Source organism: Lynx rufus, unplaced genomic scaffold (assembly GCF_022079265.1).
Source record: "Lynx rufus isolate CCGP_SWC_20201006 ecotype Redwood Valley unplaced genomic scaffold, mLynRuf1.p SCAF_14, whole genome shotgun sequence".
NCBI classification, from domain to species: domain Eukaryota; kingdom Metazoa; phylum Chordata; class Mammalia; order Carnivora; family Felidae; genus Lynx; species Lynx rufus.
In genome coordinates, this window is record NW_025814828.1 from 42,719,485 (window position 1) to 42,744,453 (window position 24,969).

Genomic DNA, 24,969 nt, shown 5'->3' on the forward strand with positions numbered 1-24,969 from the left:
CAAGGTATATTTCTTTGCCTCCTTGGAAGAACCCCCCCACCGCCCCCGGACTGCAAGCGGAAGAACTACAAGTCCCAGCAGCCATTGCACACTCAAGCCTACATACGCACCTTTGCACCAGGACGCCAGGCGTCCGGCGTGCGCCGCACTCACTCTCGGAACTACACTTCCCGTCTGTCCCCGCGCAGCCTGTGACACTCCTTGGACCGCGAGTGCCGAGCGGGGTTTCTACAGCCGCGCCTCTCTTGCTCGGACCCGGCCCTGGACCCGGCCTCAGACTCGAACACGGCTCCATCATGGAGGAGGCGGACCGAATCCTCATCCATTCCCTTCGCCAGGCCGGCACGTAAGGACACAGCCCCCGCCCACCCCTAAATACCCACATCCGGGGCTACAAAACTCTGTACCCAGTCACCCGGGAACCTTAAAACCCTGGACGTTGATATCCAGGGTTCCAACTTCCAGGACCCTAAGACACCCCTGGTCCCTTTCACAGACACATACGTGCGCGCGCGTGGGCGCGCGCGCGCACACACACACACACACACGACACACACGCAGGCACTGTGACATCAGGGGCTTCCCAAACCCTTTGACCCCGACACTTGGTAAACACTAAACTCCAGGATCCAGACATCTCGAGACCTTAAAACCTTGGAACCTCAAGACCCAGTACCCTGAAATCTGTGGATCTTGACATCAATACCTTGGGACCCTGATACTGGGAAAATCTAAGCCATCTGTATTTTGAGTACCAGGGAATTTAAACACCCAGGACCCTGACACTCAAAAACCCTGGGCCTGGATACTTGGGAACCTTCAAACCCTGTTCCCCAACACCTGGGCTTTTTAAATCCCCAGATCCTAAAATCTGGCGATCTCAACACTTAGTGACCCTGACGCACAAGGACTTCTGTATTCGAGGCCCCTAAAACCCCAGGGTGCCAATATCTAGGGAGCCTTATGTCTGGATTGCTTGAAACTAGAAGGTCTTATTATCCAGGGATCTTGACATCTAGGGACCCTGACGTTTGGAAGTCCTGAAAACCCGGGCCTCCCAATATCTAGTCTCAAAACTCCAGGAGCTCAATATCTAGGGGCCCCTGACATGCAGGGAACATGATACCTGGGAATCCAGAAACCCAGAGAGCATGCCGCCTGGGTCCCTTGCCCTTCCCAGACCCCAGAAATTTAAGACTTTTAATCATAAGGAAATTTGAGATTTTTTTGAATTCAGATCCCTTCCGTCCACCATTAGGACCTAAGGACTTCCTCAGTTCTTAGTTTTCCAAATGGAAGTCGCAGTCACCAACACCTAGGACCTGTTTGAAATATGGCCATCCTCCCTACTCCCACCTGATACTAATGCTTCCAGAAGGCAGCAGGGCCCAGCATGATCCCCGTTTCCTGGCTACTTCCTACACCGAGCCTGCTCCCTTCTTTTTCAGGGCAGTTCCTCCAGATGTGCAGACCCTGCGAGCCTTCACCACTGAGTTGGTTGTAGAAGCTGTGGTCCGTTGTCTGCGTGTGATCAATCCTGCTGTGGGCTCTGGCCTCAGTCCCCTGCTGCCTCTGGCCATGTCCGCCCGGTTCCGCCTGGCCATGAGCCTGGCTCAGGCCTGCATGGTGAGTGCCCTCCTCCCAATACACACAGCCTCTTCCTTCCTCCTTCACAAAGTTACTAAGTTCCTTTGAAACTCTTGCCTTTCCTCTCTGACACCTCCCCTGGTGGCTTAGTGTTCATTAGTGGTTAAGGATGTTGGGTCTATGGTCAAACCGTCCAAGTTGCTCAGACCCTCACTATACCGCTTGTGAACTGTTTTACCGTAACCCTTCTGGGCTTCAGTTTCCTTATTTGTGAAACTGAGATGATAAAAGTAGAGTCCTTATGGGCATTAAATGAGTTGATCTAGTTTGTGATGCTTAGCACCAAGAGGCTCTGAGTAATGTCATTTCTCCTAGCTTGCTGGCTCTGCGACTTTGGGTTAGTCTCTTAATATCTTTGGGCTTCAGTTTCCTCACTTGCAAAATGGACGTAAGAATTGTACCCACCACATAGGGTTGCTATGAGCATTAAAAATGAGCTGATATGTAAAAAGCTGGATATAATAAGCTTTGTGCAAGTGGTTTTACTCTTCTTAGATAGACCCGATCTGGCTGCTTGCATCCCAGCAACCTATGGCTTTTAATGAATGTAAACATGGCCAAACAGACCTAGTATATGGTGGTAGGGTGAAAATTTCCATTTAGCCTCTGGGGACAGGGTGGTCAAGTTTCTTGAGTTTGTACCTTGCTTACGTAGTGTCTATCTCTTAACAGTAGGCTGTGGGGCTCTGCCCTTCCCTTAGATCTCAGGTTCACTTTGCTCTTGGGGGTTCTCAGGTTCTTCTCTCTGGGGCCCTTGGTGCCCTCTTGAGCCTGGCAATCTATCCCCTGGCCTGGAGCTGTTTTCTCGAGGATGACACTTTTTAAGGGAGAAGTTCTGTTCTCTTAGACCAAGGACAGTACACAGTGATGTTGAGGAGGAGTTGGGGATCTGGCTTCCCCCGTTTCTCTGTTCCTCTCTTCTGTTTGTGTGGCCTCTCACTGGATCTGGTGTTGGCTTACCTGCGCTTACACTCTCTCTAGCGTGGGGCAGAGAGTGTGGCCAAGAGGGACCCTCGATTGGCCCCAGAACCTCCGTTTGCCTGCAGTAGGCAGAAAAGGTCTCTTCTAACCCAGCTGAATGCTTCCATGTTCGGCTGTCTGCCTCTTCGTGTGCCCCATGCCTGGAACCACTTTCTGCCACTCAGCCACCTCCATAGTTTGGTGTCTATCACTTCACACACCTGACTCCTGGAATGAGTTTCTATATCAGTCACAACTCTTTGATTGCAGGTGTCGGAAAGAACCCAAAGTAAGGTAGCTTAAAAGCCAGTGGTTTTCACACTCTTTTGACTGTGACCTTATGTTGTGACCTAATACACACACATGCAGGTAATAACGATGTTTTCTGAGTGTATGCCCTGTGTTGGGCACTGTGGTGACATGATGTTAACTTACTTAATTCTTGCGACAACTTTCAGAAGTAGATACCATTTGTATCCCTTTTTTCAGATGAGGAAAGCAAAGCACCAAGAAATTAAGTGATTTGCCTGAGGTCACAAGGTTGGGAAGAGGCAAAACTTGGATTTGGATCCAGGAAGTCTGCTTTCAGAGCCCATGCAGCTCCAGACCAACAGCAACTCTGGCAGAGAAAAAGGCTTTCTGGGCCGGTGTCTCAGTCCTCACCCAGAACCCCGATGGGGCCTTTGATCTCTTAAGGCAGACACATAGGGAAAGTACTATCAGCCCCATTTTACAGCTAGGAAACTTGAGTTTCCAAGTGGTTAAATAACTGGCCCAAGGCTTTATAGCCAGTAAGTAGCAGTGGATGGATTTTAACTCTGATCTTTTTATACCAAAGCCTGGAAAATTATTTCTAAAATAAAAATAAAAATTTCTAAAAAATTATTGTTTTGAGTAGGTCATTTTATTAGACAGGGTCCAGTCTGGAGATAGAAACCCCAGCAGTAGTTGGAACAGGGAAATTTTGATATAAAGAATTGTTGGGGCGCCTGGGTGGCGCAGTCGGTTAAGCGTCCGACTTCAGCCAGGTCACGATCTCGCGGTCCGGGAGTTCGAGCCCCGCGTCGGGCTCTGGGCTGATGGCTCAGAGCCTGGAGTCTGTTTCCGATTCTGTGTCTCCCTCTCTCTCTGCCCCTCCCCCGTTCATGCTCTGTCTCTCTCTGTCCCAAAAATAAATAAACGTTGAAAAAAAAAATTAAAAAAAAAAAAAAAGAATTGTTAACCAAGGGGCGCCTGGGTGGCTCAGTTGGTTAAGTGTCCGACTTCAGCTGGAGTCATGATCTCACGGTTTGTGGGTTTGAGCCCTGTGTCAGGCTGTGTGCTGACTCTTAGAGCCTGAAGCCTGCTTTGGATTCTGTGTCTCCCTCTGCCCCTCCCCTGCTCATTCTCTGTCTCTCTCTGTCTCTCAAAAATAAATAAACGTTAAAAAATTTTTTTTAAAGAAGTGTTAACCAAGTAAAAGGTGGTTAGCTATTGAAGGGGTAAAAGGGATCTCCAAGGTATGACAGAAGGAACATGATACCTGGCTGAGGCTCCCATTCCAGACTGTTTACCCCATTACCCTGCCTGTCTGCTATAAGGGAGTTACTTTGTTGGTTTCTTGTGTGTCTTTCTGGTTCTTCTTTTTTTTTTTAATGCAGATATAAGCAAATGTGAATATACTTCTTTCCCCTTTCTTTTTCATTTCTTTCTTTCTTTTCGTATTAAAGAGATTTTAATTGCCCAGTTTCTGGTTATAAGCAATGGTTCATGACTCATACTAAAAGTCCTTTCCACCTAACTTAATAACTGTCTTAGGTACATAACAAACCATGAAGCAAGTCGAGAGCATATTTCTTTGAAATAGTCTAAAACACCTGTATCAGAAAGTGATCCACTCGGAGCATTTTATTTAACATGATTAGACAGCCTGTCCTTCCTTTTCGTGGCATTTCATATTCTCTGTTTCCTGGTGGTTTTTCTCCAGAGAGCACATCTATGTACTCTGCAGAGTCTGGAAGGGAAAAAGCAAAACCAAAAGCCTGCTTCCTGGTTTGAAGCTGGGGAGAAAAGGCCCTCTTATAACTGTCAGGAGGGTCGACTTGAGGTCATCTTTGAACCACGTGAAGTTTTTTTTTCAGAGCCCTTCACTTTCCAGGTCTCTGCCCCTTTTTATTTCTTCTTTAGCAGCTTTTTCGTTAGTTTGGCTGTTGTGTTGAGGAAAGTCTCTATGAGTTACTGGCGCTACGTTGTAAATTAATCAAGTGTGTTGTTTTGTTAGACTTTGCCAAATTACCCTCCCTGGGCTTTGTTTAATTTTGGTCTTCCCAACAGCAGTGTAGGAGAGAGCACCTGTTTCTCCACAGCCTTGTCCACTGATTTTTGCCTGTTCAGTAGGTGAGGAATGGCATCTCAGTATAGTTTTTCTCCTTAGCTTTGTACTTTGACAAACTTTCAAATTTAAAGAAAAACAAAAGTGGAATGATAACCCCTGTATAACCCTTGTATACCTTTCTCCTAGTTTCCTATAGTGTTAACATTTTGCTCCATTCTTGTCTCTGTATATAGATGCGCGCGCGCACACACACACACACACACACACACACACACACACACACTTTTTTTTGCTGAGCCATTTGAAAGTGGAAGACAGCATGACACTAAAATTTTCAGCATGCCTCTCCTAAGTAGAAGGATATTTGCCAGCATAACCACAATGTTGTGATCACACCTGTGAAATGTAATATTGATAGTATATATTAGTATTGACAGTATATATTAGAATACCAGTATCTAATACCTAGTGCGTGGCCAAATATCCCCCGTTGTCCCCAAAAATATCCTTTGTAGCGTTTTTTTTTTTAACCTGTAGAATCTAATCGAGGATCACATATTTTATTTCACTGTTGCGTCTCTAATCAGACACATCCTACAGTCCTCCCTTGTTTTTGTTTCTTTGTTTCTTTTGTGATGAGGAATGTTTCTGAAGAGTCTAAGCCAGCTTTTGGATGGAATGCCCTATGATTTGAGTTGGTCAGAGTGTTTTCTGATGATTAGATGCAGGTTTTGGGCAGGAACACTGCCAGAGCAATGGGGGCTCCCTCCCAGCGTGCACCTGGAGAAGAGAACATCAGGTGGTCCCGGGTCGGTGATGCTTGTGTGAGATCTCTCAATGTGCTTTCAGTTTGTGTCTTTCTTATAAGCAAGGTTGGATATATTTGCCTATGTTTAAGGGCCATTTTCATTTCTTTTTCTGTGAACTGCCTGTTCCTATCTTTTGCCAACTTTTCTCTTGTATTACCAGTCTTTTATTGCTTCAGGTTTTTGTTTTCTTTTTTTGAGATTTATGTATAGAGAGAAAGCGTGAGTCAGGGAGAGGGGCAGAGGGAAAGGGAGGGAGAATCCCAAGCAGAGCCCGATGTGGGGCTCGATGCCATGACCTGGGGATCATGACCTGAGCCAAAACCAAGAGTCAGATGCTCAACCCACTGAACCACCCAGGCCCCTGCTTGTTTACTCTTAATATACTAGGTCGATTTATTCTTTGTGTGTGATAGGAACTCCAAATATTTTTTTTCCATCTTGTCATCACTGTTTGACTTTGTAATTATATTCTTTAAAATTTTTGTTTCGGACACGAGGTGGTTCAGTTGGTTAAATGTCTGACTCTTGATTTCAGCTCAGGTCATGAACTTGTGATTCATGAGTTCAAGCTCCTCATCAGGCTCTGCACTGGCAGCAAGGAGCCTTCTTGGGATTTTCTTTCACCCTCTCTCTCTCTTCGCCTCCCCTGCTCTTGTTCTCTCTCTTTCCTTCCCTCTCTCTCTCTCTCTTTCTCTTTCTCTCTCAAAAACAAATAAATAAACATTAAAAACTTTTGTTTCTCTTCATGTATTCAGAAATATTCATCTTCTCTTTTATGGCCTCTGGATTTTGGCTCATAGTTAGGCCAGAGCTTTAATCTTATTTCTTGCTCTCTGTAGCATTGACTATAATCACTCTGTGGCTTCCCCCAGAGGTCTGGAAGCCTTGGGGAGCCAAGGGGAAGTTCAGAGAGTAGTGGTTGGTGAGAGAGTGGGAGCGTTTGTGGTCTAGGCCCAGGGCTCCCAGGGCAGGAGGATTCTGGCTGCCTAATAGAGGCTACCTCCCCAACCCCCAGGACCTGGGCTATCCGCTGGAGCTTGGCTATCAGAACTTCCTCTACCCCAGTGAGCCTGATCTCCGGGATCTACTTCTCTTCTTGGCTGAGCGTCTGCCCTCCGATGCCTCTGAGGATGCAGATCAGCCTGCAGGTATGGGGTGCCCAGGGCGTGGTGGGGTGAAGAAGAGTGTGGCAGAGGGGCCGAGAGAGGTGGAGGTGGTAAAAAGGTTGGGGGTGTGTGTGGGATGTGTCTTTGGGAGAGCTGGGTAGGAGAGGAAGATTGGGGCTGGGGGAGGGGAGGCGGTGCAGGGGGAAGGGGGTCTGGGCTTGGGCTGCCCCAGGTGGGGAGTTTGTTCTGGGAGGGTCCTCTCTGCCTCACCCCCTCCTTGCCCCCCCCCCTGCCAACCACATGGGCCTCCTTGGTGCTTCTCAGCCACTCCAGGCATCAGGGCCTTTGTATTTGCCAGATTATTCTTCCCCTGGATATCCTCCTGGTTCACCCCCTTACCTTTTAGAGGTTTTGTTCACATGTCCCCTTGGGGAGGCCCTCCTCAGACTGCCTTGTTTAAAATGACATGCTCCTCTCTGCAGTCTTTACCCTCCTCTTGGATCACCATCCGACAGTTTTCTGTATCGTACTCCTGACCTTTGTCATGTTCTCCTCTACCAGCATGCTGGTTCCATGAGGGCAGGGATGTTTATCAGCTTGTTCACTGAAGGATCCCAAGAGTCTAGAACAGTGACTGGTCCATGGTAGGTGCTCAGTAAGTGTTGAATGGCCAAGTGTGAGAACCACAGCTAGACAGATCTGCATCTCTGGGACGGGATCAGGGAGCCACGGCTGCTTTCCTGGCATATGCATTTTTGGAGCTGTGGCACTGTCACCTGATTGATACTCCTTCCCCACTCTTCATAGGTGACTCAGCTATCCTTCTCCGGGCCATCGGGAGCCAAATCCGGGACCAGCTGGCCCTGCCCTGGGTCCCTCCCCTCCTTCGCACTCCCAAGCTACAGCACCTCCAGGTGGGATCCCCCCCCAACTCATATCGATGTTGCTCATCCCTAGCTTGCCCCCCCACCCCAGGGGGCTCAGGTTTTTGACCCCCCCTCCCACCAGTGCCCCTATCACAGTTCATCATGGAGGCTCTGATTCTGCTCTCCCACCAGGGCTCTGCCTCCCAGAAGCCTTTTCACACTACCAGGCTGGCCATGTCTGAGTTGAGTTCCAGAGGAGGTAAGTGTGAAGCTGCAGAGAGGGGCTGGAGAGAAGGGTAGAGGTGGGCCTGACCCTATGGCCAGGTGGCCAGGCAGGAGGGCTAGCTGACTATGTTCCTGCCTCCAGAGTCCCGGGAGTTCCAGGCGAGTCCTCTGCTGCTACCAGCCCCCACCCAGGTGCCCCAGCCCACTGGGAGGGTGGCCTCACTCCTCGAATGCCATGCCATCCAGCTCTGCCAGCACATGGGCCGGGACCACCCTGGGGATGAGGACTGGGTCCACCGGGCACCACGCCATCCCACCCAGGTACTGCCCGATGCTTGGCTCCCCACTGCTACGGCTCCTGCTCATGGCTGCTTCCTGCTGCTCCCGTCTCAGCTTCCCTTGGTCCTCTGCCCCCTCCTTTCCCCACTTTGTCCTTCATCATCCCCCCTCTGCATGCATGCACCTCCCTGGCTCCTCCCCTGAGAGAACACTGGAGCCAGAAAGACTGTGGGCCTCGGACAAGTCAGTATCCCTCCCCAGAGCCTTGGTTTCCAATTCTGAGATACAGGAGCTGATAGTACCCCCCGCCCCCCCAGCTCAGGCTAGTGCTTGACTGAACCACGTGTAGGCTCCCAACAACCAGAATGGTCAGGACTTGCCCCCTTCCTTCCTGTTTCTACTACCTTTTTCCCACCCCTGAGTGTCTCATTCTTTCTCTGTCTCTGCCACTGTCACCAATACTCATTTTTTTCTGTCCCTAGATCTCTGCACTGTCTTTTCTGGTCACTGTCTTTCTTGTTCGGTGGCTTTGCCACCCCTCCTTCCCACCCTTCTGTCTGTCTCCTCATGTCTGTACTGCGTCTCTCCCCTTCCCATCTGTTCACCTCTGTAACTGTCTGTTCTGTTTGCCCCCTGCCTCCCCCACTGCCACTTGTTCCATCTTTACTTCTGTCCATCTTTTTGAAACTTACAGAGATTTTCGAACACAGAAATAGAATATTCTAATGAATCTTATGGAGCTGTAATCCACCTTCAATTATAAGCGTCTCACCAATCTTTCTTCATCTGTTCTCCCCCGATTTTTTTTCACTATTATTTTATTTTAAGAAAATATTTATTTATTTTGAGAGAGTGAGTGAGAGCATGGGTGCAGGGCAGAGAGAGAGAGAGAGAGAGAGAGAGAGAGAGAGAGAGAGAGAGAGAGAATATATCCCAAGCAGGCTCCACACTCAGTGCAGAGCCCGACACAGGGCTCGATCTCATGACCAGGAGATCACGATCTGAGCTGATATCAAGAGTCAGTTGCTTAACTGACTGAGCCACCCAGGTGCCCCCTTTCAGTATTATTTTAAAGCAAATCCCAGTATTCATGCCATTTCAACTCTAAATACTGCAGTATACATCTCTTAACTCATAAGGGCATTCACTTTTTAAAGTAACCACTGGGTCTTTTTCACACTGAGTAACATTAACAATGATCTTTTAATACTGTCACTGAGTTTGTAGTCAGATTTCCTCAGTTGTCTCAAAACTACCTCTGTCCCCCACCCCATTCCACTCTGCGTCTACCTGCTTCTCTGCCCAGCACCTCTGGCTCTCTGTCTCTGCTCTGTCCCCACATAGCCTTTAATGTTCCTCTCTTATTTGGGAGCTACTGATTTGCTCTTCTGGTGTGGAGAGAAGTGTGGCTGTGAGGAGAAGACCCTGTCCTTGGGGAGCTCCCAGACCGGTGGGTCAGGAGAGGGGGACTGGGCCCCCTTGGTGGGAGAGGCTACTGGGTGGCCATGACTGGTTGGTAGCACTTTGTCAGGCAGCTCCCTGGAGGAGACAGGGCCTTGGGTGCCTAATGGGCCTCTACGCCCTCCTGTCTGCCCTGCCATCTGTTTCCAGGAGGACACACGGGCTCAGCGGCAGCGGCTACAGAAGCACCTGGCTGAGCATCTGCGCCACACCTGGGGCCGGCCAGGGGCCCCTCCACAAGCCCGAGACCTGGGGGAGCTGCTGCAGGCCTGGGGTGCTGGAGCCAGGACTGGTGCTTCCAAGGGCTCCCGCTTCACACACTCAGAGAAGTTCACCTTCCATCCCGTGAGTGTGTCTCAATGGACACCGGCGTGCTGACGGGGCCGAGGCAGGCTCACAGGGTTGCTCTGTGTACAGACAGCACACTTTGTCCACACAGGTTTCTGTGTTCCCACTGGGCATGCCCTCTCCGCACTGGGGTGGATACCCAGAGGGGTCCCCTGGGTTCTCAGGGGCTTCAGTGGAGAGAGGGTGGAGGGCAGGAGACCATGTAAGGGTGTTGGAGTGCTCTTTGTGCAAACCCCAGCTTCCCCCAGACAGTCTCCTCTGGAGATATCTTCTGTCCTTTACCCAGAAGGGTGCTGATCCTTCTCATGGGCAGGTGGGTGGGAGCTGTCAGGGTCAGGGAGGTTTCTTTATGAGCAAATGCTTCCAGCCTGTGGTCTCAGAGAGTGCCTGGGTTCTTATACACTCAGTCTGACAGCTGTCAGTGGTTGAGTGGACATGAGGATGGTGCAGGGAGGGCACTTGGAGGGGGTGCTAAGGCTGGGTTGGGAGGGGCAGGGCCTTTCCTCAACAGTCAGGATACTCCCTTCTCACTCCCCCAGGAGCCTGAGGCCCAGGCAGCCCAGGTGTCTGATGTGCCGACCACCTCCCAGCGGCCTGAACAGGTAAGCGGAGCAGTGGCGGGGGTTCTGGGCCCTTGCCTGCCTGCTGGGCCCGACACCCCCATCCAATTGGCCTGTGCCTCCCAGGACACACGGGCAGCTCAAGAGCAGGAGCTGGAGTCTCTTCGGGAACAACTGGAGGGAGTGAAGCATAACATTGAAGAGGTTGAAGCCAACATGAAGACCCTGGGAATCAGCCTCGTGCAGGTGGGAGGTGGGGGTGGGTCACAGTGGGGCCTAGAGGGACTTGAAGGGGCTGAGAGGAGTCTGTAGGGGTCTGCAGATGTTAGAAGGGTTCACAGGCGATCTTGGGGACCTGTGGGCTCTTGATGATTCAGGAAAACCAGTGGGGGTGAGAGAGGGATGTAGGGTCGGGGGGTTGGACCTATGGGGTTGGGTCACCTGTGGGCATCAGTCAGGCCATGTGTGTGTCTATGAGAATCAGGAGGGGTGCAAGCATCTGTGGGCATCTGTGTGGGCATGACGGATCTGTGTGGGCAGGGGCTGGTGGGCCTTGTCAGGGTTCCTGGGGGTCATTGTGGACGTCGAGGGGTCAGAGGGGACTATGGGTGTCTCTCACCGCTTGTAGGTTTCTGTGGCAATCAGGACGGGCCAGGGGGCCAATAGAGGGTAGAGGGATGTGTTGTCATCTGTGGGGGCTCAGGCTAGGCTAGGGCTTTCCAGGCTCAGTGGGGGATGTGGTGTGTGGCTGGGCTCCTGCAATGACGGCAGTGGGGGTCACGGGTGCCAGGTGGAGACCGAGTGTCGGCAGAGCGAGCTGAGCACAGCGGAGCGTGAGCAGGCCCTGCGCTTGAAGAGCCGGGCTGTGGAGCTGCTGCCTGACGGTGCTGCCAACCTCGCCAAGCTGCAGGTGGGGCTGGTGCCATGGCTGGGTGGGAGAGTTGGAGTCGGAAGGGTCCAGCCTGTGTGACGGGTATCCCCTACCACCACCCCCACCTAGCTCGTGGTAGAGAGTAGTGCCCAGCGGGTGATCCACTTGGCGGGTCAGTGGGAAAAGCACCGGGTCCCTCTCCTGGCTGAGTACCGCCACCTCCGAAAGCTCCAGGACTGCAGAGAGGTAGGTTGTGGGGTCCTGGGCTGTATGTGGGGGGCAGGTTCAGTCCCTCCCTAGGGGGCCATCCCTGTGCTCTGCTCACTGTCCCTCTGCCCATGGGGTCCTGGCAGCTGGAATCTTCTCGGCGGCTGGCAGAGATCCAGGAGCTGCACCAGAGTGTACGGGCAGCTGCCGAAGAGGCCCGCAGGAAGGAGGAGGTCTATAAGCAGCTGGTAAGGCCTGCATGGGGAGCCCTGGGTGGTTCGGAGTGGGTGGGGGTGGGGGTCCCAGGGGAATGTCTGCTGTGTCCCCACCCAGGTATCAGAGCTGGAGACCCTGCCTCGAGACGTGTCCCGGCTGGCCTATACCCAGCGCATCTTGGAGATTGTGGGCAACATCCGAAAGCAGAAGGAAGAGATCACTAAGGTGCACCATCATGGCTGTGGAAGGTTGGGGCACACGGGCAGGCACGCCCAAGGGGCAGATGTGTGTAGCATGGCCACATGGACACCCCACTCCCTCCGAAAGGCAGAGCTGTGTAGCCATACCCCAACACAGAGCGGTCCTACCCAGTCCACTCCAGCCACACCCGATGCAGTGACTCACACCCTGTCTGGATGTGAGAGCATGCTCACAAATGCCCTCAGCTGGCCGGCTAGTCTGTGCCAGACATGGGCTTATTGGCTACACTGTTCTCCACCAGATCTTATCGGACACAAAGGAACTTCAGAAGGAAATCAACTCCTTGTCTGGGAAGCTGGACCGGACATTTGCAGTGACTGATGAGCTTGTTTTCAAGGTGTGGGACAGGCTGGGCCAGGTGGAGGGGTGGGGGGCGGTGCTAGGCTACTGCCTGCCTGTCTGCTCATAGGTTGGCTTGGGCCTAGGCCCTGTGTGAGCCTTGTAGGTACACTGCTGCTTGGGCCTGGCTGTGTGCCATGGAGGATGAAGTCAGGGGAGTGGGAGAGGGTGGCCTTGTGGGGTCCTGGAGGTGGTAGATGTGGGGAGCGTGGGGGAGGCCCACTGATCCCTTCTGTCCGGTCAGGATGCCAAGAAGGATGATGCTGTTCGGAAGGCATACAAGTATCTAGCTGCTTTGCATGAGGTGAGTGGAGAAGCATGCCTGGGGCTGCCTGGGGTGGGGCATGGTTGGGGTGCAAGCCTTCTGCTCCTGCCATCCCCAGAACTGCAGCCAGCTCATCCAGACCATCGAGGACACAGGCACAATCATGCGGGAGGTTCGAGACCTTGAGGAGCAGGTGAGGCTTGGGGTAGGAGGGGAAACCAAGACAGGCCAGTGGACAGCAGCTTGGTTAACATCACGAGAGGCTGTGGGACCAGACACAGCCTGTGGCTGGACTCTCAGCCATGCCCCTTAGTAGCTGTGTGTGTGTAAGCTGGCATAGGCCAGTGGCCTTCTCTGAGCCCCAGTTTCCACCCCAGAGGTCTTCACACCTGCCTCCCAGGGCTTCAGCTTGAGTGTGCGGTGGCTAATCCTGCCATATAGCAAATGATGCTTTAGGTGAACAGATGACACGTGCAGAGGCCTGTCGGTGGGACACAGCAGGCTATTGTTGGAGGAGGGTGGGGGGAGCACGGGAGGGGCCTTGAGTGGCCTCCATGGAGGCAGGGTGGCAAACAGGAGCTGGAAAGGGGGCCCGGCCCACTGAAGGGATGTGATTCGCGTTGCCTTAGATCGAGACGGAGATGGGAAAGAAGACCCTCAGCAACCTGGAGAAGATCCGCGAGGACTACCGAGCCCTTCGCCAGGAGAACGCTGGCCTCCTGGGGCGGGTCCGTGAGGCCTGAGGAGCCCCCAGCATAGGTCTCCTCCTGGCCTTAGGCAGGGATTTGGGATGTTGGGGGCCATGGCCAAGCGCTTGCCCTAGCCATTCCCTCTGTTGGCTGTGCAATTCCTCCTGCTATGGCCTTAGCTCCAGACCCCTGCCCACCTGACCCCAACCCTTATCTGGGGTGATCATCCAGAGTGTGGGAATTTGGCTACAGTTTATTGGGGTTAGGGCCTTGGATCCTGAATAAATGAGGGGCTCTGACTGCAGTCTAAGCTGAGGCATGGATGGGGACGTAAGGCACAGAACGGGGGAGGTGGGGTGGGTGACAGGAGAGGCATGGGGTATATTTGGTGATTCAGTGTGTGTGTGGCTGTGAAAGCCCATGTGGGACTCAGGAAATCCACTGTGGCGCTGTGTGGGTGTGCGCACACGTGAGAGCACAGGTGTGTTCTGATGGGCTGTGTGACCAAGAGGATTTGTTGGGAGCTGCCGGAGGATGTGTGTGACTGGTATGTGTCTGTGTGGTTCTTTGGGTCCTGAGATCCTGAAGCTACCAAGGCTGCTTGGGGACACCCCGTGTGGCCCTGTACCTGTGGGCCTGGAGGATGGTTGTGGGTGTGTGCTTTGGGGTATGTGGGCTGACAGAACTGTGCTCAGGTGCGATCGTCTGCGTGATTGCAGATTTGAGGTTGCCTGGGTGTGCTGTGGCAGGCTCTTTGTGTTTTGGTACTTGTATTGCATCCGAGGGACAGGACTGTGACTGCCTGTGTGTCTTTTTGAGCCCCCAGGGTCATCTGGGAGAGTGACTGAGGCAGGCCATATGTGTGGTTGGTTGCAAAGGCTCGGTTTGGCTAAAGAGCTTGTAGGAAGCCAGGCCTCTGTGAGCAGCCTTGGTGCAGAGCATATGATCTAGGAGGGTAGTCAGCTGAGGATCAGGGTCCCTGGCAGGCAAGACTGCGCACCCCTCACTTCTTGGTCCCTGTGGGCACATCTGGGGCCTGCCACCCCTGCCCCAGGCCACTTCCACCACCCCCACCCCGTCCCCCGTTTCGGCCCCTGTCCTTCCTTCCTCCTTTCCTTGGTCTTGAGATTAGGGGCCAGGTGTGGGGTTGGAACACCTGCTGGGCCTCTGGCTCCTCTTCTTGCGGAACTCGAATTCATCCACGGTCCACACGGCCCCCTTCTCACTCTCCACCCGCACAAAGCATTTGTGTAGGCTCAGGTTGTGGCGGATGGCATTCTGTGGAAGGAAGGCCGGCCAGGCCAGGGGCAGGGGAGATGGGTAGGCAACCATCCTCCAAGGTCAGCACTACTCACCAAAAACCGGCCTCCTGCCCCTTTCCAGCATGCCTGCAAGCCCAGCCTCAGGTCCTCCCACTCCTGAACTTGGTGCAGCACCACGGTGGCATTTGAGGCCCTCCCAGCCACTGCCACCCCAAAGGAGCTCACCTTCCAGGTGGCGGGGTGGTTTCTGAAGAAGGCAAACATGCGTGTGAACCAGTGGTAGATCTCGTTGAGGGTCCGCTGCTTCTCGGGAGCCTCCAGGATGGCCTGGGGGTAAGGGGGTGTGGGGGTAAGGGGGCCACTCCCTCATAGTTGGGCTGAGGGTGGCAGTGTCTGACATGGGTAGAACTGTGGGAGCTTGATTTGTTTGGATTTAGGAATGGGTTTAAGGGTCAGAGATGATGGCTGCAGTGAGGTTCTGGGTCAGGATGTCAGGATGGGGCTAGGGATAGGTAGGGGAATGTGTGATGTTGTGTAGGGATTAGGTGTGGGCCTAGGATGAAGGTCTAGGCAGGCCCTGATGAAAGTTCTGGGAAGGCATTAGGGAGATTCAGATGAAGGGGTTGGGATGGGGTGAGGACAAGGGTCAGACAGGTGTCACAAGGAAGTGGTTAGAGGCAGGGTCCAGCTGGGGGATATGTGGGCACATTGGGATATGTGAGGACTAGGGAAGGAGTTAGGATAATATCTGGGGTGGGTTTAGGGCCAGGGGCAAAGATCAGGTTGGTTTGGGGGCTATTTTACAGGTCCAGGAGGGGGTTAAGTATGGGGTTGAGATGGGCATAAGGGAAGGGTTGGGTCAAGGGCCTGAATCTGGCCTGGGTAGTGGTTAGGTTTGGGCTCGGGGCAGGTCTGGGGTGAAGCCAGCGTGGGGGTCGCATCTGAGACATGGGTTTGTTCGTGCAGGAGCCTGTACTGGGGGCACTCAAGAGGAAGGCTGGGACTGTGGGAGGCTTGTCCTCACCCCGTTTCTTTTCCTTCTCCATGGTCTGTGCTGCCTGCTTACCCAGCGGATGAGGGTGGCGTAGGTGAAGGGTGGCCGCATGTCATGGAACTTGAAGTAATCCATGTTGTGGAAGAACTCTGTAGGAATGGGGGAGAGTCAGGTCCCATTCCGGGGCTCCTCGCCCCCTCTCCCATCCTCCAGTCTACAAGCAGAGTCTACGCAGCTAAAATCCTAAAATCCCTTGCTAACAGCACCAGGCTTCACCATCACAGTTCTTGTGCTGAGCACCGGACATCAAATGTATCATTTACTGTTTGTACCACTCCCACCTCAATGGGCCTTATTGTTTCCAAAGTTTAAAGGAAGTGGAGTATGCACACAAAGGGATGTAACTGGCCACGTGGCAGAGCCAGGATGACACTCAAGGGCCCTGATCCCTGATAAGCTCCTGGCCCCGGACCTTGTGGGTAGTAGGGGATTCGTGAGCTTGGGAGAAGGGAAAAGGAGAGTCCCTGGGAGTTGCTTAGCTAGTTCCCTCCCTTCTGATGACCAAATGGAGTAGCTGAAGCCCAGAATGAGGGCTTCTCTCCCAGTCCCCAGGAGAGATGGGGCTAGAAATTAGAAACCATAGTGGGGGGCTTGCAGGCCTTGGAAATGCTGAGAGACAGCTTTTGTAAGCAGTTGTGTTTTCCCAAAGGCTGGGTGGCAGTGCTGGGGAAGAGCACTATTGGGGCTCCTGTCTCCCACCCAGTGCCAGTCAGGGGCATTAGGGGTTCAAGGGGCACCAAGTATGGCATGGGACATCCTTGCCTGGGAATGTGCTATTTCCATGGCTGCCCCAGAGGTGCCTCCGCACAGCAAACAGGCCGTCAGGGGCCTCCTGGGGGCTGGGCCAGGCTGGGCCAGTGGCGGCTGGGGTGCCAGTGGCCACGATGCAGCAGGAGCCCTTGTCGGATGACGCCTGCAGGAGGAGGGAGAGGCTGGTGATTCAGAGCCTTAAACTTTCCACTTGAATTTTAAATAAGTGTTTTTTAAAAGCAAGGGAGCTCTCTTCTCAATTCGTCTGGTGTGGAATCCCATGAAGCAGTGTGTGCTGTATTTATTAGAGTGTGCGTGTGGACCCGTGTGTGTGTGTGTGTGTGTGTGTGTGTGTAGAACACCAAAGCTGGGGCCTCGAGCTGGGGTTGAATCAGGCTTCTCTTCTCCCCAACTGTGACCTTAGGGATGATGGTAATACCTATTGAGGATTAAATCAATATGCTCTAGCTACGTTCTCAGAAACGGTGCCTGGCACCCGGGGCCTGCTTCATGGGTGTGTGACCTGTTTAATCACATAGATCCCTGCACTTTGTTTACTCCTCTGTGGTTATCATCTTGAAATCTGAGCCCCGTGTTGTTATCTTGCACTGGACCCTGCGAGTTACATAGGCAATCCTGCCAGTAGCACGGGGTCTGTATTCAGTCAGTGTCTGGCTATTTGCTGTTGCTTTGAAAACTCAAGAGCATGATGTTTTGGGATCTTAGGGTCAGAGGCTTTGTAGTTGGAGGGGACAGATTTCCAGGTCTGGGAATGTTTGGAGCTGGGGACAGGGGCCCAGATGTCCTGGGGCCTGGGTGCAAGGACAAGTCCCCATCCCCGCCCCCCCAAGCAGTCTGTGCCGCCTACGGGCCTGGCGTGGCTCACCGTGGATGGAGCTTTGGTCAGAGCCATCTTCCCAGCCAGGTGGGCCTGCATAGCACCTAGCTTCTCCTTCTCCAGCACCAGCTGTGAGGATGGGCACAAAGTGAGGCCTCACCTTGGCCATTCTCCACCACACCTTTTTGCTCAGGTTCCCTGGGAGTGCTCCACCCCCTCCCTTTATGCCAGCCCCCATCCTGGGTGAACTTGGCTTCTGGCACAGGGTGGACATAAGGCTTGCCCATCATCACCCAACCACCCCTCCCCTACATCACCTGCTGTTCCAAAGACTGCACCACTTCCCTCTGGAGGAGACACTGTGCCCTGCCCTTCTCATCCAGGAGATGGTCCGCCTGGCAGTGCCTGGGTCGGGAGGAGATTCCATGTGGGTGACCATGGTGGACCTGGCTTCCTGGCTCAAATATTCCAAGTGAGGAGGGCCAGACACTCTGGGAGTTCTCTCTTCGGAGTCTCAGCCTCCCTCCCCTCTCTATACCTCAGTCTTCCTCTTATACCTGCTATTCCTTCAACACACGCTACTTGGCACCTCCTGGTGCCAGGCCTGAGCTCACCAGCTGAGCCTGGCCAGGGTGCTGGAGATGATGTTGGAAGGCTGCTAAACTGAGAGCAGGCCAGGTAGGTGAGGGCAGGAGGGGCACCCCAGGTGGAGGGGACAGCCTGTGTAAAGGCCTGGTCATGAAGAAGACAGGGTGCAGAGTTGCCACTGATAGTTGGGTTTGGTTGGAGAAGGGGTATGTGCGTGTGTGATGGGGCTGAGGGAGGCAGCAACAGCCACTGTGAGAATCTAGGACTTTAGGGATCAATAAAATCAGGCTGGTGTGTTGGTATCAGGGGTAGCAGGGCAAAGCAGTTAGGAGTGTGGTTTCTGGAGCCTGGAACCTTCTGCCTGGGTTCAAACCACAGCTCTGTCACTTAGGAACTGGGTGATCTTGATCAAGACACTTAACTTTTTTTGGCCTCAGTTTCTGTATCTGTAAAATGGAGGTAAATAATAGTATGTACCTCTATTATGATGCCCCATTACACAGATGAGGAAACCAAGGCCCAGAGAAGCTAAGTAACTTGCCCAAGGTCACACAGCCAGTGAGTGATAGAGCTGGGATTTGAACCTACAGTCTCAGCCTTTGCCTTTTGCCTCTTCGCTACCTATGAGGCCTGAGCTGAGACCTGTACCACAGGCCTCCTCCTACAAACTGGGGGCCCTCCCGGACAGGATAGGGCCTGGGTCACTCACTTGAGGAAATCCTCTGGCTCCTCGAAGACCTTCTCACATCCAGGCCACTTGCAGACACCATTTGCCAGCAGTGAATAGGAGCCCTGGGGCACGGTTGAAAGGGTGCTGGGGGAACAGAGGGTGTTCAGGGGAGGGAATGCCAGGGCAGGGGTCCTTCCCAGCCTTGTCCACTGACCTGTCTTTCCGGGGTGTGCTGGGGCTTGGGAAGGTGCAGAGCAGTGCCGGCTCCCTGGACACCCATTCCAGGCTGGCCACGTTGATTCCTGTAGGTCAGGACAGGGCACCTTTGGGGACTGAGAGCTCAGCCCACAGAGACTCTCATTTTGCGCTTCCCACCCTCCTGAGCTTCGCAGGCCCTGACTCCCAATGGTTTCTGTTGTCCCTCACGTCCAAGGCTTCTGGTGGAGCCGCTCAAAGACTGCCATTTGCAAGTGCTGACATTTTGACTATGCAAAGATCTGCAATTCCATGATTCTGACATTCTGCGTCTTTAAGGTTCTGAGTCTGACATTTTTTTGGAGGTTGGAGTTTCCAATATGATAAGGCCTGATACCTCTGCCCTCCTGAGGGCTACCATTCAGCAGCCTACACTGCTCACGTTCAAGGACTTGGGGGCTCGGGTTCTGTAGAGCCGTGGGGTGGGGTGTTACCAGGTGGCAGGCCGGGCCGGGCCTTGAGGGAGAAGACACCAGTGGCAGCAGTGGGTGGTGGGAGGCTGATCATAGCTGTGCTGTCCAGTGGGCGCACCTGCAGCACAGGGGTCCGAGCGTGGGTATCCACCGTTGAGAGCTGGGGGCACATATGGGCTGTGGTTTAGCCTGCCCCCACCCAGTTCTCCTCCCTGCTCCCTCCTCCCTGCCCAGTCCGGGCCAGTACCTGGTGCATGAAGTGTGGCCTGTCCTGGAGGAGTGCCTGCAAGTGGGGCGAAGGGCCCAGCCGTGTCCCAGAGGGTGCCACCATGACTAGGGGCACTGTAGGCAGCTGGGGGGGGGGAGAAGGCAGGCAGGTGAGATGTCATCCTTCTTCTCATTGGCCTACATGTCTAATTCACACGCTCCTCACCACAAGCCTACATGGCAGGGACTTGACCTTCCCCTTTGCACATACGAGGAAAGGGAGGCTCAGGGAGAGTGAATGACTTTTTCAAGATCAAGCAGCTAATAAGTGGCAGAGCTGGCCTCAATCCTATCGCCTCAACTCTTTGGGCTCCAGCCCTCCCCTCTGTCGCATGGGGAGGGGGTCACATGGCCATGCCTGTGGGACCATGATAGGATCTCCTCTCCTGAGACAAGGATTGGGAGGTTGGGGAGAGCCTCGAATCTCTGAGACCTGCTAACTGGGGACTTTCTTGGCCCTGTGACATCTGCATAAGTCACAGACTTGCCTGGGACCCAGAAAACCACTTCCTGTGCCCCAGCTGGGCCCCCCGCCCAGTGCCACAGTAAAGGTCGGCACCTGTAGCCCCAGGTACCCCACCCTGCCTGCCCCATTCTGGGCCCTGGGCCTCACCTGCAGCTGTGATGGTGGCATGGGGTTCAAAGAGGAGGAGGCATGGGCCCCGCCTCGGAGGTCCCGGCCCTGGAAGGTTGCCCCTGGGCCCTTGGCCCCCAGCGGGTCTGAAGTCTTGGGTCCAGCCCTCCAGCTGGGTGAGGCTCCTGGGGATGGGCCAAGTGCCAAGGAAGGGGCCGAGGGCTTGGCTGGCCTGGGGTTGGGCATTGGGTCCTTGTCCGAGGGCAGGCTGTGGGGACACATGGGGAAGGAGTTACACATGTCCCTTGTGGGGTGTGTGTGTGTGTAAACTGCTCAACCACCTGAACCACGTGGGCACCTCCGTTGGTCAGAGCAGGCATTGGCTGGGGCATGTCCCCAAAGGCTCCCCAGCTGAACCCCAGCACCGGTCACGTGTACGTGTGGCACACACCACACACACATTGGTGTCAGGAATACAGGTATGTGTGTCTCCACACATGCCCCGTGTGCAGATGTGCACTGGTCCAGCACTCGGCTTGCCTGTGCATGCTGGCACAGCCCTGGTGGCGATATGTCCTCCACAAGGGAGGTCGGGGATTTGGGGTGGTTTGTGGGGCCTCAGCCAGGGCAGGTCTCAGCTTTTTTCCCCAACCATTTGAGGCTTGTCTCCAGGCCTCAGCCACCTGGGCCTCTCTGCACTCTGCACAGGCCACGTGACCTTTGCTGATCTTGCTGGGACTGGTCCATGACTCTCCTGGTGGCATTATTTTATCCCAGTGACCTGGCATACACAAGAGTGGAGGGGGGCATGGACTCAAGATCCCTCTGGCTGCTGTGAGAGGGACAGACTCTAGGAAGGTGAAAACAGGAGTACTGGTGAGGAGGCTCCTGTGATAATCCAAGCAAGTGACAGCTGGGGCACAGACCAGGGTGGTGGCAGTGGAGATGGTAAGAAGTAGGTGGATTTTGAGTGTTTTGAAGGTGGAGTCAGGAGAATTTGCTGGCAGCTTGGATGTGGTGGGGGGTGGTGAGAAAGGGAGGGTCAAGGTGACCTCCAGGTATTTGCCTGAGCAGCTGGAAGGACAGAGCGGACATCACCTGAGATAGGGACAATGGGGACAGCAAGGTTGGGGGTGATGACACCAGGTGTGGATAGACACAAAGGGTCTGGTGTTAGACATGCCAGTGGAAATACTGAGTGGCAGCTGAGTACAGGAGTCTGGGGCCCAGGCAGGGGCGGGGTCTGATCATCTCTGGGCTCTTGCCCCAAACGGAGCTGACATGGCAGGTGCCAGAGAGGAGAGACTGGCTCTCTTGAGCCAAGGCCTGTGGGAGCATCTTGACTCAGCCCCCACCAGAGTTTATCCCAACTCTGCTGTCCAAGCCTGCACTCATGCTATATGCTCTGCCTGGAAAGTCTGCTCTTCCTCTGTATGCCCTATCTGAACCCTATCCAGAAAGTCCTCCATAATGGCTCCAGGCACCTTTGCTGAGCCCCAGAACCTTACACTCTGCAACAGGCAGGGCTTCAGTTTCTTGGAATCCCAGTCTAAGAGGAAGCCAGAGCTGGAAGGGACTGCCTAGTCCAGCCTCCGTTTTACTGAAGGGGACACCCAGGTGCAGCGTTTCACAGTCCCATGGCAACTTGAGAGCTCCATATATTTCTCCAGAAAGTGTGCATGTGTGCACATTTCACAAGGCCCCTGATGTGGGGCTGTGTGTGTGTGTGTGAGAGAGAGAGAGAGAGAGAGAGAGAGAGAGAAAGAGAATCCCCACCCCGCAGCACTGGGTTAGGCACACAGCTGCCGATAGTAGCCTAGGCCAGCACAAGGAGGGTTTAGGGGAACAGTCGCTCCTTCCTTTCTTTACTGTGAGCTCACAGGGGTTGACAGAGTTCTAGTGCAGAGGGAGGTTGGAGGTGAGAAACGAGGTACTAAATTCTTAGGCTCTCGGGGTTAGAACATTACTGAGTGAGAATCAAGAGCCTGGGTCTACGGAGGCTCAGAACTCAGTGACCATGAGGAGGTGAACAAATGCATGAGGGCAGAGATTGAGGTGATGCTTCTAGAAGCCAAGGCATGTCAAAGACTGCCAAGAATCCACCAGTAGCTAGGAGAGCGGCATGGACAGATTCTCCCTCGCAGCGTCAGAAGGAACCAACCCTACCTGCACCTTGATCTCGGACTCCTGGCCTCCAGAACTGTGAGACAATAAATTTCTGTTGTTTAAGCCCCCTGGTTTGTGGTAATTTGTTACAGAAAACTGAGTAAACGAATACCGATTTTTGGTCAGTTTATAGATGGTTTCTACCACTCTGGCCTGGCCCACATCGCTGGCCTGTGGTCACTTCTGAAGCTGCCTGGACACTTGGCTGGGGCTTATAAGAAATCTCCTCCCCAAACACATCTGGAATGGCCAGACTCAGGGAAGCATCAATACATTCTCAGAAAGGGGACATAGATAGGGTCTGTCTGGTGGTGGGGAACCTGGAGGGCCGGGCTGGGCAGCCGGCTTCCTGCATCGTCTGTTGGGGCGTCCCTTTCTGACTGTTTCTCAGAAGCTGCATGGAGGATGTTTCTGGGACACAGAGTGTGTTTTCATATCGGGGTCTGCATCTGGGCCCTGTTGTCACTTCCCCAGATTTTCCGCCATTGACGTCATGGCGGCCGGATGCACTGGGCTTCATCGGCACCAAGGAGGAAGAGAAGGGGGCAGATACCCCACCCCACGGGTTTCGTTCCGAGAATTGGCTGGCCCATCCTGCAGCTGGCTTGGCCCAGGTGGGGGTGATGTGGGTGCTTGCGGATGTGGTGAGTGACATCCATCTGGCCACCATGACAAGCCCTGGGCCCTGTAGACCTGGCCCTTCTTGGGCCATGGAGAGGCCCAAGGTTTGATGCTTGGGGAGTACCGTGTAGAGCCTACAGGTATTGGGACCCTGGGGATCTTCAAATGGTACTATGCCAGAGTCACAGAACCTCAGAATCACTATACTTCAGAATCACAGAACATCATTTCTTAGGTTCAAAGGATCTCAGAATCTCAAACCCACTCTATGGGGTTCAGGGGTCCAACCTCTCAATACGGGAAGGCCAATGTCAATGGTGTCCAAACTCACTAGAACTCCCTGAAGGACAGGAAGGTCACTACTTCATAGGGTCTCTGGCTTACCAGGCTTGGAATTGTAGCAAGTCTCCTCTTAGCCTCCCTCCTAAGTTCTGTGAAGGCAGGAGGGTCAGAATCATCTCCTCTCCTTCCCCCAGCCTGGGGCTGGGCTATGCCACTAACTAGCTATAACTCTCCTCAGGCTCATATGTAAAGTGGGACAGTAATAGTACCCCTCTTCTAAAGTTAATGCACATGAAACGCTTAACAAAATGTCAGCTCGGTAAATGAACACGTACAGGGCCTCAGTCTCCCTGTCCATTCTGGGATGATGTTCCCACACTCATAGCCATTCCATGAGGGATAGGGAAGGAGGCAGGGAGGTAGAGGCCAGCGTGCCTTCAGCTAGGGCCTGCCTCATGGCATGGAGCAGGAAAAGCCTCGGCCTTTGCCAGTAGAGAGCCCACTGCCAGGCTCTATGGAGGGGCTCCAGGATGGAAGTTACCAGGGGCCAGGGTCAACTCTCGGGACATGGCTAAGCTCTATTCATAGCCAGACACAGATACATTGACTGACTTATGTCCCTTCAGTATCACCACCCTCTGGCCAAAAGGCCTCTGAACCCATGGGACTATGGGACCCCACCCAGACTAGCTCTTGTGAGGCTGGGCCCTACACTGGCCCATGTGGCCACAGAGCCTCCTGCCTGAGTAAGGGCCCAAGTCATGAGAAGGCAGAAGGAGGAATGGCAGCAGCTGGCGGGCAGCTCAGGTCCCCCTCCTCCCCTCATGGGTGCTGAGAAGTAAACTGAGGCCCATGGTGGGGGCAGACAGAACCAGGGTCCCACTGAGAATCCCATGGTCTGAGCTTGGGTCTCAACTTTGCCTCTGCTTCTCTGTGAGGCCTTGGGAGAAGCCCTCCTGCCCATCTCTGGGCCTCAATTTGCCCCTTTGTACACTGGGTGGGGAGAGGCATGGAGTAGATGAGGGCCAGGGCCCTTCTACTTTGTGTCTGGGTGAGTTGTTCACCTGTCTGCAGGGCATCAAGTTGACAACTGCCCCTCTATCCAGGGGACTGAGAGACAGGGATACATAGAGACAGAAACAGAAAGAGACAGACAGATAGACATAGGAGAACAGAAAGACCCAGAGAACAAGAGATACAGAGAGATGGGAGAAACATGAGGTGGGACAGAGATAAACAGAGAGTGTGAGATGCTGAGAGAAAGAGAGACAGAGTGACAGAGATGGGGGAGGGGAACTCATAGGAGCAGAAAGTCATAGAAGTACACACAAAAAGGGAGACAGAAAATGAGAGAAACAAAAAGGACAAGAGACAGAAACAACAGCACATAGAAATGGAGAGAGAGAGAGAGAGACAGAGACAGAGACAGAGACAGAGACAGAGAGGGATGCCCCAGATAAGAACAGTTACTGTTAGCTGGTTTTTGGCTGGAGGAACTGAGGCTGCATCAAATAACAAGGAATAAGGAAGGGCAAGATGCTGGGGACCTATGGCCAGGGAATATATTGTACTGCAAAGCAACAATCAGCAAATCAGGATAGCCCAGGTATAAGAACAGACACTGAGGAACAGAACAAAATGGGAAGCTCAATCACAGACCAATGTCTAGAGGGAATCGAGTTTGTGATGAATGTGGCATTTCAAACTGGGAGACAGGGGAGAATATATTGTTTAACAAGTGTTTCTGGGACAATTAAGGGGAAAATAAAGTTATTCAATGAATAATCAGTCCATTTTCCCACCAAT

The 24,969-nt window shown here is 53.5% G+C and overlaps 2 protein-coding genes across 5 annotated transcripts in view; one reads left to right on the forward strand and one right to left on the reverse strand.

Moving 5' to 3' along the window:
• The first annotated feature begins 162 nt into the window (after positions 1-162).
• CCDC22 (coiled-coil domain containing 22) lies at positions 163-13,722 on the forward strand. Its single transcript, XM_047076244.1, has 17 exons — positions 163-346; positions 1,449-1,626; positions 6,746-6,878; positions 7,644-7,750; positions 7,895-7,961; positions 8,070-8,248; positions 9,818-10,012; positions 10,555-10,617; positions 10,702-10,821; positions 11,366-11,485; positions 11,576-11,692; positions 11,800-11,901; positions 11,987-12,094; positions 12,372-12,467; positions 12,714-12,773; positions 12,853-12,927; positions 13,364-13,722. Exons 1-17 carry the CDS (start codon positions 297-299, stop codon positions 13,475-13,477), a joined length of 1,884 nt encoding a protein of 627 aa, XP_046932200.1. The 5' UTR covers positions 163-296; the 3' UTR covers positions 13,478-13,722.
• FOXP3 (forkhead box P3) overlaps positions 13,661-24,969 on the reverse strand; it is a 19,054-nt gene continuing 7,745 nt past the window's right edge. For 2 of the 4 annotated variants that reach the window (XM_047076248.1, XM_047076247.1), the window contains 11 exons: positions 20,134-20,362; positions 19,501-19,605; positions 19,275-19,413; positions 18,800-18,887; positions 18,625-18,729; positions 17,645-17,732; positions 17,376-17,456; positions 16,502-16,652; positions 15,752-15,828; positions 14,911-15,012; positions 13,661-14,701 (listed from right to left, as the gene is read on the reverse strand). In XM_047076248.1, coding sequence (XP_046932204.1) covers positions 14,552-14,701; positions 14,911-15,012; positions 15,752-15,828; positions 16,502-16,652; positions 17,376-17,456; positions 17,645-17,732; positions 18,625-18,729; positions 18,800-18,887; positions 19,275-19,413; positions 19,501-19,605; positions 20,134-20,340 — 1,293 coding nt within the window. In that variant the 5' untranslated portion in view covers positions 20,341-20,362 and the 3' untranslated portion in view covers positions 13,661-14,551. Of the gene's footprint in view, positions 14,702-14,910; positions 15,013-15,751; positions 15,829-16,501; positions 16,653-17,375; positions 17,457-17,644; positions 17,733-18,624; positions 18,730-18,799; positions 18,888-19,274; positions 19,414-19,500; positions 19,606-20,133; positions 20,444-24,969 lie in introns of those variants that run through there. The other 2 variants (XM_047076246.1, XM_047076245.1) reach the window with 2 other exon arrangements.

Excerpts from the sequence above, each read along its gene's own strand:
- CCDC22 (XM_047076244.1), top strand. The coding sequence starts at position 297 with ATGGAGGAGGCGGACCGAATCCTCATCCATTCCCTTCGCCAGGCCGGC. Across the intron at positions 10,822-11,365 it reads TGGGAATCAGCCTCGTGCAG|GTGGAGACCGAGTGTCGGCA; the intron begins GTGGGAGGTGGG and ends CACGGGTGCCAG. Across the intron at positions 12,095-12,371 it reads AGAAGGAAGAGATCACTAAG|ATCTTATCGGACACAAAGGA; the intron begins GTGCACCATCAT and ends GTTCTCCACCAG.